The 18702-nt window shown below is 43.4% G+C and overlaps 1 protein-coding gene across 1 annotated transcript in view; it reads left to right on the forward strand.

Moving 5' to 3' along the window:
* KIF9 (kinesin family member 9) overlaps positions 1–18702 on the forward strand; it is a 97487-nt gene that overhangs the window by 34058 nt on the left and 44727 nt on the right. The window contains exons 16-20 of the mRNA XM_006893033.1: positions 158–372; positions 3394–3576; positions 3864–3979; positions 4359–4463; positions 5225–5284. Of these exons, the coding sequence (XP_006893095.1) occupies positions 158–372; positions 3394–3576; positions 3864–3979; positions 4359–4463; positions 5225–5284 (679 nt within the window). The remainder of the gene's footprint in view (positions 1–157; positions 373–3393; positions 3577–3863; positions 3980–4358; positions 4464–5224; positions 5285–18702) is intronic.

An 18702-nucleotide genomic window follows, 5' to 3' on the forward strand; every position in this document is an offset into this window, starting at 1 on the left:
TCCTTTGCCATTCCCTATCACTCCTCCCTGATTCCCAAACATTTTTGCTTCCCTTTAGGGTATGGGGTGCCCAGGATTTCTGGCCTCCTGCCCACAGAGGTCTCAGAGAAGAAAGATGAAGTACCCTGTGGCTTTCTCCTCCTTCCTCCATTTCCAGGCCCACCACCCCACCCTCCAAATCTGTGGCCTTTGAGGAATTTAAGAGTGAGCGAGGTAGTGAGATCAATCGCATCTTCAAAGATAACAAGTCCATCCTGAATGAGCGGAGGAAAAGGGCCAGCGAGACCACACAACGCATCAATGCCATCAAGCGGGAGATCGATGTGACCAAGGAGGCACTGAATTTCAAGAAGTTACTGCAAGAGAAGCAAGGTGAATGGGAGAATGGCAAGGGATCAGTGGGGTGTCAGAGGAATGCACTACCGTAGCCCCAGGCACTGGATGAATCAGCAGGCAGTGGGATGTGGGCTCCACACATGGGTCAGCACCCCATTGGGCTCTGGTCCCACGCGGGGGAATGATAGAGCCCATCTCCACCAGCCAGCCTGAAGGTCTCCCGTCACTGCATGATTTCAGACCCAGTGGCTGATCCTGACGGGAGAAACAACCCTTTGGTTCTGTAAAGAAGTTCCCAGGAAGAAGGGTGGTTGGGGACTCCCACATGGTCTCAAGGAGCCCACCTCAGCCTAAGTCCTGCTGTGTGGTCTCCTTACTGTCATGGTGGTCGTTTGGAGTAGAGTGTTGCTTAGGACCAAGAGTCCAAGGAGGGAAACAAGAATTTAGATACCATATTAAATTATAAGGGACTCAATGCCATTGAAGTTATGCTGAGGCACCAACACCTGTATTGGTCTGGTAGTATCTTCTGTTCTGGGACAGTCCAGGGGTTCTCAGTCTCAGGCAGAAGTGATCCCTTTGTGGGGTACTCCTCTCTGCCCCTGTGGAAGGCAATGCCCGTGCCTTCACTGTGCGCCAAGGACCCCCAAGCTTAAGTGTGTAGAGGACTTACCTGGGAGCACTGTCCAGATCGTGCAGATTCTCAGGCCCCAACCAGTGGGTCTAACTCAGAGATCCTGGGACGGATACAGAGTCTGCATTTAAGGACTTCGGCTCTGAAGCAGAACCAGACGGTGCACTCTTGTTCACATTTCTGACCCGTCTCATTGTTCCCAGCCAGGTACACTTCAGGTTGCTGGACTTCTCTTGCTAAATCACACCCCAGGCCAGGCCAGCTTTCATGAACGTACTCACTGATCCCTGGGTCATCTCAGACCTTGCTTCAGATCAGATGCATCATCAAACTTACAGGGAGAAAATTTTACTCATATACTGCTCGGAAGAAAACTTTATTTCCAAATTCTTGGGACCACTCTGTTCATTTCCTACAGACCACCCATGACACAATTCCAGATGGCAAGGCTCTTCAAGCCTTGCCAAGGCTCCTTGTAGAAGGCTCCTGTTGGAGGCTCCGACAGGCTTTTGCCTGGAAGGGAATGGGAAGTGAGGCAGTGAAAGTCTTACTTCTCTGTAAGCACCTTCTTTCAGGCATCTCTCTGTCCCCTCTGCCCCCAGCCTCCAGAACGTGACATCCTTTTATTACATATTTACATATTATACACTTGCACTGCTTTGTGACATCTTACTCCAAAATATACCCCAAAATAGACACTTTAAGAGGGTGAGATGAAGGAAAAAGAAATATTTTAAAGTTTAAATGCTTTAAACTTTAAAAAGCTTTTAAGTAAGCTTTATGTTTTTGCATCAAAAAACATTAGCTCTTTCCTTCCAAAGACATGGTGGTTTAAATCTCATCTTTATCTGGAGGGGACACATTAAGTAAATTCATTTTTTAAATACCTGCCAGAAACTTTCTGACAGTCACATCTAGGCCCAGAAAAGTAATACAGTCTGGAACATTTAGTCCTTTTTTTTAAAAAAAAATGCATTTTAGTCACTTAACATGGTCAAGTTGTCTGATCATCTAATAACTGATCACTGTTAGAATTACCAAGATGATAATTTGAAATGTGAGTTTATAGCCACTGTCATTAATTAATGAACTTTGCCCTCAGTATCTTGTGATATTATTCAATGAAGCAAAGTACACATTAGTATAATAGGGGTGCTTGCTGCAGACCTTTGACTCATGGGGTGTACATGGATCAAATTGGATCCCCCCAAAATGTGTTTCAGTTTGTGTGTGTGTTTGGCAGTTACATATTGATGTCATTTGGCTGTTGGATAACAATGTGCTATTCCCCCACCTGATGATGTCATCTGGTGTGATCAGCCAGTCACTTGTAAGGGAAGTAGAGTGGGATGCAACACCCTTACTTAGGTCACAACCCTGATGTGATTTAAGAGTGGTTTCTCTGGAGGTATGGCCTGAATCACCTTTCATCCTCCAAAAGAGAAGAAGGGAGGAGAATCAAGCAGAGAAGTAGAGAAAGACGAGCCAGGAGGGGAGTGTATCTTTTGAACCCAGAGTCCCTGCTTCAGAACCTCAAGATCCCAGGGAGGAGAGAAGCCAAGAAACATTGAGATCTCTGAGGAATTCTGGGCCCAGAGATAAAAGAGAGGAGACAAGGCCCTTCCCCCCAGCTAGGAGAGAGAAAGCTTTCCCCTAGAGTAAACGTGGTGAGCTTGGCATTCTAGCTTCTTAAACTGTGGGAGACCCTTTTTGGTATGTTAAAACCATGTCCTAGGGAGCTGTGGTTGCCTGGTCTGTAGGGAACTAAACCGTGTTTGAATCCACCAGCAGCCGTGCAGGAGAAAGAGGCGCAGTCTTCCCCAGCAGCCTCTTAAAAACCCACCGGAGTGTCAGCCTTGAGTTGCTTCTAACTTGACAGCAGTGAGGTTTGGGATTTTTGTAAGGCCATCTACTTGCGCTTTTTCTGTTACAACTGCCTAGGTAACTAAGAGTTCAAGGTCAAAGTAAGTATCTAGAATGAGCCATCTCTACGTTTTCTTCCACCCATCCCTCCTCTTTGTCCTAAAATGCCTGTGTGGTGGGAGCTCTGGTACCCTAGTGGCAAGAAGCTGTACTGCAATCTCAGAGGAGTGCAGTTCGAATCCACCAGATGCTGTGATGGAGAAGGAGGGGCAACCTCCTCCTGTACCAGTCAGATCCAATTTGATGGCACACACATACAAAATAATAAATTAAAAAAAATTAACTAAAATGCCTGTGTGGAGGCCCTCTTTACCACTAGGGAGATGTGTCCTCCCTGCCTGGCCTCCCCTCATGCTGTGACTATCACCAAGATGTGCCCAGCGCTTCCTCTGTGCCCCTGCCTTTGTCTTTGCAAGCACTGTCCCCTCTCTCCCAAATGTCTTCCCAACCCCCCCAGGGGAGCACCTCCTCACTCCCTAATCCTGTCCACTCTCCTGCAGACGAGTATGAGAATGAGAACAAGGGACTGATGATCATCGATGAGGAGGAATTCCTGCTGCTCCAGAAGCTCAAAGACCTCAAGATGCAGTACCGTAGCGAGTACCAGGACCTGCAGGACCTCAGGGCCGAGATGCAGTACTGTCAGCACCTGGTGGACCAGTGTCGCCACCGCCTGCTCACAGGTGTGCTGTTTGGGAAGGCTGGCTGAGCACCTGATGTGTGGGGAGCCTTGGGCCAGGGCCAGGGCTCAGGTTGGGGAGTAGTTTAGGAGACCCCAATAGAAATAGGGGTTTTCAGGCCTATGAGGACTAGAGATAGAGGTGAGGACAGAATAAGACGCTCAGGTGCGTCAGAATTAAGACACGGTGAGCCTGGGATGGACACAGGACAGACTGATGAGCACTCTGTTTGCCTTTTTCTTCAGGGGCCTCCCTACCCCTGACATTGCTGTCTCCCCACCTTCTTGCAGAATTTGACATCTGGTACAGTGAGTCCTTCTCCATCCCCAAGGACGTACAAGAGGCACCAAAGCCCCCCAATAGCATCCAACTGGACACAGAGCCTACCAACAGGCTCATGTCTCTGGTGAGCGGGCCACGGACTGGGTGATGCACCCACGTGGGACAGTGGGCAGCACCCCTGTCTGCTGGGCTCCCATGAACATAGCAGCATGTGGAGTCTTCTCCTCCTCTCCCAGGGCTCCCCGAAGCTGGGGGGCAAGCACAGGAGTCTCCCCAAGGACTGAGCAGTGAAGGCACAGCAAACACCATACTCGCTGCCCCTTGATGCTGCCACCTTCCTGGGCTGGCTTACCCAGGTGGCAGGGACGGGGTCAGTGGGAATGAGCAAACATGGAAGCCCGGAGGACTCTGAGCTGCCCTGGGTGGGGGTTTGCAGACCTGGGGAAGCATGAGTCTTGACTCTGCCGGGCTGAAGGGAGTGTGGTCGGTGTGGGCTTCCCCAGGGAGAAGATGAACAGGAGAAATACAGAAAGCTGCAGCAGAGTGTGCTGCTCGAGGGCCCTGAATCCATCTCCTTCTACAATGCCAAATTCAAGGTAGAACAAAAGGTGAGTGGGGCAGGCCGCACCTCCAGGAGGACAGACACCTCAGAGACTTCTTTACCAGGACACCTAGGGTCGGTCACAGGCCCCTCTGTAGAAGAGGGAGGGAGGAATGGACCAGTCCCAGGAGAGCCAGATTTACCCATGGTTTATGGCTACCCTCGGCCAATTCTGGAAAGAAAGGGGCCCTGAGAATCAGGGAGAATCTGAAAGTCTGCTCCAAGGAAACAGAGGACAAAGATCCAGAACTGGGGGAGGGGAGGCAGCAACCCAGAAACCAAGGCCTACTGCCCAGCAGCCCTGAGCCCACCATCCCTCTGACTTCCAGACCTCCACCACTCTCCTGCCTTGTGGGGCACAGTGCCCTGCCTCTGGGCCTAGATTGTCACTGGGCAGGACTGTGTCTCAGCCACTCTCCAGGAGGGGCTCCGAGAAGACCCAGGTTCAATCTTAGAAGACCTCTGGAACAGTTGTCCCCAGGGTGCCTGAGGACACGCTTAGCTGCTTAGTTGAGGTGGAATGCTAAGAGGCGGGAATATGCATAAAGGGAAATGACAGGGGAGCCAGCTGGGAGCAGGAGCGGCTGGAGAGGATGCCGAGTGCCTGGGGCTGCCTTGGACACTGTTTGGAAACAGCAAGGAAGTAACAAGCCTTGGATCCGTACACTTCATCCTTGCTCCATCCACAACCACCCTGCACGATGTCTTTCTCACATCTGCAAGCTTGGGCCTGGGTTTTCAGTTATCTTTCAGCCTATTTCCCTCCAGACCTTGGTTATCCCCACAGGACAGTGTGGGGCTGCCTTCCGCCTGGACTTGTCTCCAGCTGTAAGATTCACTTGAGCTCTTGAAGTTTCACAGAGCTGTGGGCTGATACTGGTGACTTCTGGCCATGCTAATCTTCCTGCCTGTGCCCTGCATTTCCCTTCCCATCTGTATGGGGATGAGTGGGTTCTCTTTTCTGACGGTTCCGGCATCATCTCTTTGAGGACCTGGTCAGCAGCAGCTGTCTCTATAGAACTGCCCATCCTGGACATTGCATGTAAATGTTATTACTATGTATGTAATAACATATATGGCCTTTCATGTCTAACTTCTTTCATTTCACATACTGTTTCTGAAGTTCATCCACATCAGAACTTTATTCCTGTTTTAGGACCAAATGATAGTCTAGAATATGACCATGCCATATTTTGTTCTCCATTTATCTGCTGATGAAGCCCTTGGGAACTTTTTAGATTGTGCATAATCCTGATAGTATAATGTAGGTTTGTATGTACGCATATATTTCTCTTTCTCTTGAGCACACACCAGGGTGTAGAATAGCTGGATCCTATGGTAATTCTATGTGGAACTTTTTGAAGAGCCGCCAAACTGTTTCCCATCGCAGCTGCACCCTTTTGCGTATTTGTCAGCAATGCACAAGGATTCCAGTGGCAGGACTTCTCACTTTCCATTTTTAAACTCTAGTTATTCTAGTTGGTATAGAGGGAGTGTGGCTGGTGTAATTTCTAGGGAATTGCATTCTCTCTGGTAGTTCAAATCCACCCGTGGCTCCTCGGGAGAAGGATAGGCCGTCTCCTGCCCTACAATCTACAGCCTCAGAAAACCCGTGGGAGAGGACTTTCAGGGCCACACCACTGACTCTGCATTCACCCTGTCACTAGGACCTTATCACCTTGGCTTGTATTACGTTTTAAAGTCAGGACATGTGAGTCTTCCAACTTTGTTCTACTTCAAAAATGAATCTGTAGCTCAGTTTGCGGGGTTGGTGGGTAGGTATTACCATCTTAACGATATAAAGTCACCCAGCCCATTAATACGGGCTGTCTTTTGATTTGTTTTGGGGGTTTTTGTTGTTGTTACATACCTTGGAGTTGGAACTGACCCATAGCGGCCGCTCCGGTGGGTTTTCAGAGGGAGGATATTACACAGGAGGAGACTTTCCCTCTTTCTCCCAGGTTCTCTTGATCTCTTAAAATTTGTTTCATTCCTTTTAGTTACTCATTTTTTATGCTATAAACTAGGTAATTCTTTCAGATTCTTGTTCCAATTTTCTCTTCAACTGTGTCTAGTCAACTACAAATAAAAATTGTTTGGTTTTCCTTCAAATATGCTTGGTCAAGGGAGCTTTAGTAGCCTAGGGGCAAAAAACTGGGCTGCAATCCCGAAGGCACAGGGTTCAAATCCATCAGAAGCTCTGCTGTAGAAGGAGGGGCAATTTCCTCCTGTGGCAGTCAGATCCAACTCAACAGTACACAACAAGGGGGAGGAAAAAATTTTAAAAAACTTGGTCAGTTTTGTTAAATTCTTATTACATATACTTTTAGTTCATTTTATATTTATTTAAATCTTTCATATTATTTAAATATTTCACCTGTTTTTATGATATTTTTGTTCTCAAAGTCCATTTCCTATTCTGAAATCCCTCTCATTGTAGCTGTTATACTTTAGTGGTGGCTTATTTGTATTTCTCTTCCTTTTTCTGATCGATTTATTTTGCTCAGCTGAATGTCTCCTGGTACCATCCGTACATCTGTCAACACTCCATTTCTCTTGTTGGCTGAGTGCTAGTCCAGTGAACTACGTTTGGTTTATCCATTTCTCTGTTGATCTTCACTGATTTCCACATTTTGGTTACTGTCAACAGTGCTGCCAAATTACTGTCACATGGTAGTTCTATTTTTAGCTATTTGAGGAACTGCTGCCACACTGTTTTCCTCAGTGGCTATACCATTTTTGCATTTCCACCAAAAATAGATCAAGCCAACATCAGTAAGATCAGTATTGCTGCACAACTGAAAGCAAAGATGATTAGCATCCCAACTCCACATATCCTTTGCAGAAAACACCAAGCAGAATCTCATGTTAATCCTCAGCCTTCAAGTACTTCATCCTACTGGATGTTTGGTCATCAATGAAATTTGGCATCTCAGGGAATATAACTTGTGGATTAATAAAATAGTACATTTACACCAACCGTCGAAGCCAGAGTTTTGTATTCTGTTTTGTAAGCATTTAATGAAAGTCATAGGGGAGCTCTGGTGGCCTAGTGGCAAGGAGCTGCAACTACAATCCCAGAGGCTCACGGTTCGAATCCACCAGATGCTCTGCCGGGGAAGGAGGGGCAATCTCCTCCTGTACCAGTCAGATCTGATTTGACGGTACACGCACACAAAAATAATTAAAAAAAAAAGATAATGAAAGTCATTAAAAAAAAAAAGATAGTACAGATACAACAGGACAGAGAAATAAAGGGTGAGGCAAGGAGTGAATGGATTAGCACAGGCGGAAGACTTCCTGAAACCTCTGATTACAATTTGAAATCATCCCAGCAGAACTTACATTACCTCTTCCGTTACTTGAGAGAAAGAACTGCTTGTGGTGGTATTCAGCATGGGACCTGCACCACGTCTTAGAGCAATTTGTGAAGGGAGTGTTGTTGACTTGGGAATGTGGCTATATCACTGCAATCTGATTGGGTGGTTATTGGTTTCCTCCTGTGTCCAAGTGTGTAATGTAATTAGCTGCTTAGAATTAGTCTGCTATAATTAAAATAAAGAATATGAAACCTATCACCCCAATTTTTTTTCATATTCTTCATTGGTCACTGCTTTTAAATAATATAAATGGCCTACTAATCAGTCACTTAATCAATTATTCACACCTTTGAAAGTGTGCAATTTCAGAATGCTTGGATTTATTTTACAAACCAGATCTTAACTGATGAAAGCCTGATAAAAAGAATGTTTACTGAGAGTGAAATACCAAAGTCTGGTAATCTGCAGTTGGCTTTGAAGTCATTTCAACTGTGGCCTTAAGTTTGGTTCATGTAATATCCTTTTTTTGGGGTAGTATATATTCTTGTGTCTGGAAGCAGGAGTGGCATCCACTTCAGAAATAGCTTGCCTCAGGAAACTCTATGAACTTGGAGAAACAATGAAAGTTATACAAGTGTTCAGGTCTTTTGTTTATAGGGCCGCTATGAGTCATCTACAACTTGACAGCACTTAACAACAACAACAGCCAAAAATAGATAAGGGTTTCAATTTCCCCATATCTTTGCCACTTGTTATTTTGTGGAGTTTGTTTGTTTTTAAATCCTAGCCATCCTGTTGTTGTTGTTGTTAGTTGCCATCAAGTCTTTGCTGACTTGTACCCCTCATACCAAAGCTCTAACCCTTCCCCTCAGTGCCATCCTCAGAATGTCCCCTTTGCTGTTTTAGGCTCTTTGTTGCAGTCACTATGTCAGCCCATCTCTTTGAGGGTCTTCCTCTCCTTTACTTGACCCTCAATGTTCCCAGTTACAGGGTCTCTTTCTAGGGACTGGCCCCTTCTGATCACATGATCAAAGGACGCGAGACAATCTTACCATTTTGCCTCTAAGGAGTACCCTGCCTGGCTTCTTCCAGAACAAATTTGTTCTTTTGGCAGTCCGTAGTATATTCATCATATTTTTCACCACCACCACAATTCAAAGGCATCAGTTATTCTTCCGTCTTTCTTATTCATTATCCAACTTGCACGTGTACAAGAGGCTATTGAGAATACCATGGCATGGGTCAAACAGACCTTAGCCTGACTTTTTTGCACTTTAAAGAGATCCTTGACAGCAGATTTGCCCACTGCAGTATGTCTTGATTTCTTGACTGCTACTTCCATTTGGATTGTGGTCATCTTCGCACTCACTCAGAGCTTGCATTCCAGTGGGTTTCAGCGCTAGTAAACTGCATGAGAGGAGATTGCCCATCTTTCTCCTGAGAAGCCCCTGGTGAATCTGAACTGCCTGAGAGATGTGGTCTTTGGGGTAACAATGAAACTACCTGTGGACTAGATCGTTGGAGCTCTCTGTGATCTTAGTAGGAATGAAATGGTATGTCTTGGTTTTGATTTGTGTCTTCCAGATCGCTAATGATGCTGAGTGTTTTTTCTTTTTTTTAATTTTATTATTATTTTGTGTGCGTGTACCGTCAAATCAGATCTGACTGGTACAGGAGGATATTGCGCCTCCTTCTCCGGCAGAGTGTCTGGTGGATTCGAACCGTGAGTGTTTTTTCTTGTGTATAATTGTCATCTGTGTGTTTTCTTTGGTGAAACATATATTCACATCTTTTGCCTTTTTTAATTGTGTTTTGGTTGTTGTTAAGTTGTGGAGGTTTAATATATATTTTTGTTATTAGATTCTTGTCAGATATATGGTTTCTGAAGATATTCTTATAGTCTGTAGTTTGTTTTTTATATCTTTGTAAAGTCTTTTCATGAACAAGCTTTTTGTTTTTAAAAGCTTCTAATTTTTGATTTATTATTTTTTTTTTAATTTTTTATTTCTTTTTAACATTAAATTGGACCATGAATAAGGATGACAGGAGAATCAATGCCTTTGAGTTGTAGTGTTAGAGAAAAGTACTTAATATCTCATGAACTGCCAAAAGAATAAACAAGTCTCTTTTGGAGGAAGTGCAAGCAGGTCCTCCTTTGAGGTAGGGATGGTGAAGCTTTGTTTCATGCACGTTGTCAAGATGGCCAATGTTTGGAAAAGGGAATCAGGCTGGTAAACATGGAGGGTCAGAGAAAGAGAGGAGGAATCTCAACAAGTTGGACTGACACAGTGATGATAACAATGGGCTTGAGCCTATCAGAGACAGTGAGGATAGAGCAGGGAAAGACAGGGTTCCGTTCTGGTTTTGTTATTTTTTTCAAAAACTTTATTATTTGTGTGTGTGTGTGTGTGTGTGTATGTGTGTACCGTCAACTCAGATCTGACTGGCACAGGAGGAGGTTGGCCCCTCATTCTTCAGTAGAGCATCTGATGGTTTTGAACCATGGGTACCCATGGTGGACAGTATTGGCTGGAGCTTCCCGACTAAATCAAGCCTGGAAGCAGGAGCGGCATCCACTTCCGAAATGGCTTACCTCCGGAAACTCGGTGTACGCACAGTGCTCAGGCCGTTCATTCATAGGGTGGCTATAAGTCGTCTACGACGCGACGGCACCAATCAACAACAACCATCACCTTTGGGGTTGCAGTGCAGCTTTTTGCCAACTAGGCCACCAGAGCTCCCCGGTTCAGTTCTGTTTTCATAGTCACTGTGAGCTCTAGTTGAGTTGATGATACGTAACAACTTTTATTTATTTTGGATTTTTTGTATTTCGTACTTTTGTTATATTAGGTAATCCATCGTTTAACCCAGGCCTGCCTGACAGTGTTGATCCTGTTTGTCCTTTTAAGAAGTTTAGAGTTTTGGCTTGCAAATTTAAGGCCTTAATCCAGTTTGAATATATTTTTGTGTATGGTGTGAGGCATGGATTTTGATTCACTGATCTGCGTAGAAATTCATTGTTCCCAGCACCACTTATTAAAGAGATTCTTCATTCCCTATAGATAGGACTTAGCAAAAACTATTTGACCATACTTGTGTATGTTTATTTCTAGACTTTCAGTTCTATTCCGCTGGTCTATATGTCTTATTTTTATATCAGTACCAGGATATTTTTATCATGGTCATGGTATGATGTGGGTTTTGAGTGTTTTGTTTTGTTTTTAATTATTTGGTACTGTTTTACATACAAAGTTCATAAAGTTAGTATGCATTGTTTTTCACACCGGATCTTCCCCCTTTCCTTTACCCATCCCTCCCTCTCTACCCATCAAATTGTGTGACCCTGTGATTAAGCCTCTCTCCTTAGATCCTCATACTCATTCTACAATAATGGTCTTCTACAGTATTTGTCTTTATGAGACTGAGTTAATTCACTTAGCATGATGCTCTCCAGACCTTCCCATGTTAGGTAGTAATTTACAAATGGTCTTATGTGTTTTAAAATCAAGAAGCATGACCCTTCAGAGCACCTTCTAACTTTGTCATCAGTTATCAATGAGGCCCTTGAAACCTGCATGCCTCCTTTTAAAATATGTCTGTCAAGGGAGCTCTCGTGGCCTAGTGGCAAGAAGCTGCACTGCAATCCCAGAGGTACACTGAGTCCACCAGATGCTCTGCTGGAGAAAGGGGGGCAATCTGTTGTGAGGAGGGACCGGTCCTTGAAGAAGGACATCATGCTTGGGAGGGTGGAGGGACAGTGCACGAGGGGAAGGCCCTCTACGAAGTAGACTGATTCAGTGACTGGGGTAATTGGGATGGGAATGTCAGAGACCATACGATTGGCACAGGACAGAGCAGAGTTTAGGGCTGTTGTACATAGGGTCGCTCTGAGTCACAAGTGACTTGATGGCACATAACAACAACAACAACTACTACTTCTTTGCTGCCAAGGAAGAGAGGAAAGTGACAGAAGCCCAGGTGGGGCTGCCAGGTGGCAAGGAAGCCAGGGAATTTGATTTGCATGGTCTCTGAATGTGGACAGAGATGAACAGAAGCAGATGTTTCCCCCAAAGGTAGAAATGCCTAGATGGTAGACTTTCACTGAAAAACAGGAGGATGCAAACCTCAAGGTCAGAGGAAGCAGCTGAATGTAGCATCAGCAGGCCCTCAACACTGGCTAAAATGACATGGTTCTGATGGGTGTTCAGCATTCGAGAAATCCTGGATAGTCAGTCCTGGGGTCAGTTGACCAGGGAACCTGGATCTCGTAAAGGTAATTAATCTCATGCTGTCACATTTGTCTTTGGCTCATTTGCCCTCGTACATGCCTCCTTGGTCAGGTCTGGCACAAACTGAAATGAGTCATCAGTCATCAGGCCAGGCAGAGTCAGAAAAATGAAACAAGGATATTTGAAAGATCACCCTTCATACAAACAGCTAGATGTTTCCAATAAGACAGAGAGGTAGAGTGTCATTGTGTCCATCCCCTTAGCCTGTTGCAGAAAACAGTCCCTGCTGAGCTAAACTGACCATCAGAATCACCCCAAAGGGACTTCGAATTCCATCAGTGTGACAAGCAAGACAACCTGAAACACTCCCGCACCACCACCGTCACTTAGAGACATCAACGATAACATCCTGTTAAAGACAAAGCTAAAACTGCAGGAAAGAAAAGGGACTTCAAGGGGTTAGGTCGAAAGAGGAAAGTGAAAAACCACCATGATCAGCATGTGAACATGGAAGGTCTGTGAGTGGATTGTCAATCTGAGTGTGAGATATCAGGCTTTGAATCATGGAAAGCTGAATATGAGACGCCTTCCCTAAAGCTGATAACCTGAAGGCTTCATGTTTGGCGAAGAAGGGAGTTAGCTAGTTAACTGCTGTTAATTCCAGCTCATGGCAACCTTACGTATGAGAACAAAGCATGGCCTCGCGGTGTCATTCCCAAAATTGCCAGCATGTTTGAGTCCACTGTGGCTGCTCTTCTGCCAGTTCATCTCACAAGGGCCTCCTCGGCTCGCACTGACCCTCTGCTTCATGAAGCATAATGTCCTCTGGTGATTATCCTTTCCCGATAATGTTTCCCAAACAAGAACTGGTCAACATTTTATTGCAATACTGTTTTCAGAAACAGATTGAGTGCCAGGACTTTCTTTCTAACCTGTCTTTTGGAAGCTACACCGACATCTGTCCACCCTGGATGTCCTTACTGATATTTGAAATATGGACTGCATATAGCTTCAACCATCGCAGAAATGTGAAAGCCATCACAGTATGACAAACTAGCAAATGGGTGGTGGAGGTTCCCTCACCGTATGGAAAGACAACATAGTATAATTCTCCCCAGGGTAAAGGGAAAAGATTCCCTGATAAATTACAACTATGTACAAATTCACTGTTCAAATTTACACTCTGTAGTCCAGAACCCATCAGGCTGAGGAATGAAAACTAGCTCCAGGCTGGTAATAACACTGAAACATATAATAATAATAAAATTTATGCATGCCTTTTATCCATCCACACAGCATTCTTTCAGACTAAGCCCTGTTGTTATGAAGTGCTATTGAGTTGCTTGTGACTCAGCGACCCTATGTACAACAGCTCTGAACCCTGCTCTATCCTGTGCCAACCTCATCGTCTCCAACACACCTACCTCCATTACCCCAGTCACTGAGTCAATCCATCTCTTCCAGAGTCTTCCTCTCTTTTTTTAAATTTTTTTTTGTGTGTATACCATCAAATCAAATATGACTGGTACAGGAGGAGATTGTCCCCCCTCCAGCAGAGCATCTGGTGGATTCGAACCATGCACCTCTGGGATTGTAATGTAACTTCTTGCCACTAGGCCATCAGAGCTCCCTAGGGTCTTCCTCGCTTGTGCTGTCCCTTCACCTCCCAAGCATGATACCCCTTTCCAAGGACTAGTTCCTCCTTGCAACAAGCCCAAAGTATGTCAAAGTAAGGAGCAGCATGAAACAATAGGATCCAGTAAGTAATTGTTTTCTCTTTCGGGAACTCTTTGCCTTACAAAACTTTTTTATTTTAGGATTTTTCCCTGCTGGATTCCTCCCAAGATGACATCTTTTAGGAGGGAGTAAAATTATTTTTTTAAGATTTTTATTCTTGAGAAAATTAATAGAATCTTTACATTATAATTGTGAAATTAATGTGTATCTACCTTCATCCATTTATTGGACAAGAAGTGGGCTCTTTAGTCTAGAAACCCTTTTGTTGCTGAGATTTTTTTCCTTTTGTTGTTGTTTTCAATGGGCCTTTTCTTTAATTACTTCACTAATGATTTCCTCCTTTTGGCTTGTTCTTGACTCTTTCTCTCTCAATGGAACGCCTGTGTTTTCTGAAATAGGACTCCTTGGACTTGCCTTTTGCTTTTAGTAATTTATTTCATATTGTTAGGAATATTAAATAGTCATCTCAATGAAATAATAATATTATAAAATGTTTAACTAATATTAAATAGGGAGCTGTGGTGGTCTAGTGGTGAGGAGTGGCACTACCAACCCCAACATAGGTGTTTCTAATCTACCAGCTACTCCAAGGAAAAAGATGGCAATCTCCTCCCCTGTGGTTTCAGCTTTTACAGCCTCTGAAAATCCACTGGAGGGTGAGGGATGAGTTCAGTTCCAGCTCAACCGCACCTAACAACAATGTTAGATAATTTATAATAATTTGTATAAAAATAACAATCTATTACAAAATAATAAGATTGAATTAAGCTTCTTTCTAAAGTTTTGAGATTCCATGGTAAGCCAAAGAGCTCTGAAAAATTCTCCCCTTATTCCACTATCTTTTCTTTTCATGTTTTTTTTAAATTATTTATTTTAATGAAAATTTACAGACTTTGGATTTCCATTCATTCATTGTTGCACTTTTCTTCCTGCACACCCCCCCCCCAGTTCACTCTTCTCTTGAAAAGTAAAAACAATTCCTTCATTGTTTTACAATCCCTCCCCCCAGGTCCACTCCACCTTGTAGCCTTCGCTCTAGACTCCTGTCATGACAATAATACCTAATCACATATTCCTTTTAAACAGTTTTGTACCTCATCTGTTTCAATGCAGTTTACATTATTTATCCCCTCTCTCTCAGTCTCCCCCCAACCCCAATGTCAGTCTCGTTTTACAACAATGGCACTATGCAGTATTTGGCCTTTTGTGATTGAGATATTTCACTCAGCATAATGTCTTCCAGGGTCACCCATTTGGAATAATATTTCATGAGTTCCTTGTTTTTCAATGCAGCATAGTATTCCATTGTGTGAATATACCAGAGCTTCTCTATCCATTCATTAACAAATGAATGAATCAACAGATGGGCATTTGGGTTGTTTTCAACTCTTTGCTACTGTGAACAAAGCCACGATAAATAAACATGGGTGTGCATATATCTGCTTGGATGTCAGTTATGGTTTCTTGGGGCTATATTTCCAGTAGTGGAATTTCTGGGTCAAATGGTATTTCTTTTTGAGAAAGCGCCATACAACCTTCCACAGTGGTTGCACCATTTTACACTCCCATCAACAGTGAATAAGGGTTCCAGTTTCTCCACAACCTTGCCAGCATTTGTTGCATGCTGTTCTGTCAAATTTTGCTATTCTTACTGGGGTGAGGTGCTATCTCATAATTGTTTTGATTTGCATCTCTCTTAGAGCTAGGGATTTTGAACATTTCTCTATGTGCTTGTTGGCCATCTGAATGTCTTCCTGTGCCCATTTTTCAATTGGATTGTTAACCTTTGTCTTGTTTTGGTGTCCACTGTCTTTTCTATGCAGACCCCTTATTACTATTTATTCCGGCACCTCACAGAAATTCCAAATCACCTGTCTTACCACCAACTGGGCCCAGGGAGTATCCCACGCTAGACTTGACTGTTGATTGACAAGTAGCACTTTCCTGAGGTAAAATGTAACAGAGGAAGAATATGGTCTTTAGGCAAGAGATGCCGCAATTCAGACAAACTGTCTACATTACTAGTGTGGGACCTTGGACGTGCTAATCGGTTTCCTTGCCTTCCTGTAAGTCTTATGTATAATTTATAAAAATGAATAATAATACTAGAGCTCTAGGAATTCAAGGAATCACCATATGGTAAATGTACAGCAAGGTCCTGACTAATTGACACAGCCATAACAATAATAATCATAACAATAATGTTTCAAATATGCCCAACATTACGTGTGATAGGTGGTGATCTCACACACAGACACAAAACCAATGCAGGGCATCCTCTCCACTCTCCAGAATGATTTTACATTCAGCTTTACTTTTTCTCTTTCCAGTCAGTGCTGATTGTGATGGCCTTCTTAGACCAACTGACAGGTTGACTCAACAGAGAGAGATAAGGCTAGTGCTATCCTGGACAGTGTTAGTGCAAGTCAAGTGTCCTGGTTCCAGAGAGAACCAGGTACCACTTCTTCCAGGCTGCCCTTGGAACTTTAGATTGGGTTCTAGATCCCATTTAAGAAGACAAACTCCCCAAAGTAAAGGGAGCATCATCATAAGACAATAAAGCCACAGAAGCAAAGGCTTCAATCAATATAAGTGAAGACCAAAGGGGTAGATTGGTTGATCGATCGCAGAGGAAATCCTAGTCTTATACTCTATTAGAAATAAAAACAAGCAATTTTATTGAAAGGTACAGAGATTCATGAATTGGAACACAGCCACTGCCTAGGTGGTGTTCTTTAGTTTTCCAGATTACAAGGAGCAAGAGAGGTTTTTACTGGGTGGAGGAAACAAAGGGCTATGTGCTCCCAGTCATGAAGGATCCTATGGCAGAAATTTACAAGGATATTGTTAAATTACAATTCTTCCCCTCCTCATTTTAAATTGTGCTACAGGTGAAAGTTTACAGAGCAAATTCATTTCCAAGTTTGTACATAAAAGTATTCCATGGCATTGGTTACCCTCCGCACGACGTGTCATCAATCTCCCCATTTCCGCCCTGGGAGCCCTGTCTCATTTTGTGTGGATTTTCTACCCTTTCCTGCCTTCTACTTTTTGCTTTTGAGCAAATGTCTTTTTTATCTCATATAATTGGTTGGGGTTTGGTTTTTTTGTGGTTTTTTTTAAAAGAAATATATTCCTCTTGGGTGTTGTTTGTTTTATTGACCCATTGTTTGCCTGAAAGGTGGTCTTGAGGAATGGTTTCAGTTAGGGTTCCAGGGGTCGGAAAGCTGTCTTAAGGCCATAGTGACAAAATTTCTGCTACTCTCTGTCAGACAAATTTGTCTTTTCTCTGAATTTGATTTTTTTTTAATTTGTTGTTGTTGTTCTACATTCTCTCCCCTCCTTCTGACTCTGTTAGGATCTCAGTCAGTATGGGGAGCCAGGCACCATCTAGCTTTTCTGGTCTGAGGGTCACGTAGGCAGGGTTCATGTGTCAGTTATTCCTCTGGAACATCCTTCTTCTCCTTTGCTCTGTATGAGATCAATAGTTATATCTCAGATGGCTGCTTACGACAACTCTTCTTAACAGTATCATTTCTATTTTCAGGACCAAAGTATTCTTCTGGGGTTAAGTGCACAAACAAACGATCCTTTGGATTACAAGCAGTTAAAACTATAAAAGATTCTGAATTGTCTTTTCAGAGCAGCAGAAGCAGGAGTTTTAGGTCAGGCTGTGCTTTGACTCAACATGGACTTCATTTTAGACCTGTTGTTGTTGTTGTTGATTGCCTTCGAGTCGAGCACGAAACTCCTCTACACTATCGACATTTATCAAAGTTCATACAGTTTCCAGAGGCATGTTGTTTAGGAAGTGGATGCCACTCCTCATTTTAGGCATGCCAAGTGCCTTGGTCTAAAATTTGCCTTTGCAGTTCTGTCATTTCAGGACAGAAAGATAAAACTAGAGTTTTCCAACCTGAGAATGGATGGTCTTGGTGCAAAAAGAGTTCCTAGATCCTGGCGAACTCAAGTAATGTCTGGATATTGGTCAAGACTCAGGAGTGGCACCCACTTCCTAAACAACCTGCCTCTGGAAACTCTATGAACTTTGATAGATGACGATAGTCACGATAGTTATAGAAAGGTTTCAGGCCTTTTGTTCGTAGGGTTGCTATGAGTCATGCTTGACTCAAAGGCAATCAACAATGACAACATTTGAAATAAATTCTTAGATCAGGAAAAAAGGACTCAAAGACCTTTTTGTTTAAATTATTAAATTTTATTCATTTTAATGAACATTTACAGAGATTTTGGGTTTTCATTCATTCATTGTTGTACTATTTTCTCTACCCTCCTCCCCAGTTCGTTCTTCTTTTTTCAGAGACCTTTTAACTTCCTTCTGGAGGTAAGGTCTATAATTTTATAAAAACAATAGCTATGGGAGAGTCCCTTAAACACTAGCTAAAAATGACTTTATATTCATTTGTGCGTATGAATAAAAAAGACTAGGTTGTCAAAATGGCAAGCTCTGGTGGCCTAGTGGTAAGGAACTGTGCAGCGATCCCTAAGACATGTGATTCAAATCCATCAGCTGCTCCACAGCAGAGTGTTGGGCAGTCTCCTCCTGGGTGATTAACTGACTGAAAACCCATTGGAGCGTCAGCTATGAGTTGGTTCCAACCGGAAGGTACACAACAAGTTGCCAGAGTTGCTGTTTCTGACTAAAACTAGAAGTGATTTTTTTTCCTTCTTCTTTATATTCTTAAAAAGGAATTGCTTTTAAGGTGAGCTCTGGTGGCCTAGTGGCAAGAAGCTGCACTGTAATCCCAGAGGGGAGTGGTCTGAATCCACCAGATGCTCTGCTGGAGAAGGAGGAACAATCTCCTCCGGTACCAGCCAGATCCAATTTGATGGTACATAAAAAAAAAATTGCTTTTATTACAGAAAATAATTTAGAAATTTATTTTTTTTTGCAGTTATATATTTTTTTCTATAATTATATTTTATTAATTTTCATAAA

Source organism: Elephantulus edwardii, unplaced genomic scaffold, assembly GCF_000299155.1.
Source record: "Elephantulus edwardii isolate Elephantulus edwardi_28Jun2011 unplaced genomic scaffold, EleEdw1.0 scaffold00121, whole genome shotgun sequence".
NCBI lineage: Eukaryota > Metazoa > Chordata > Mammalia > Macroscelidea > Macroscelididae > Elephantulus > Elephantulus edwardii.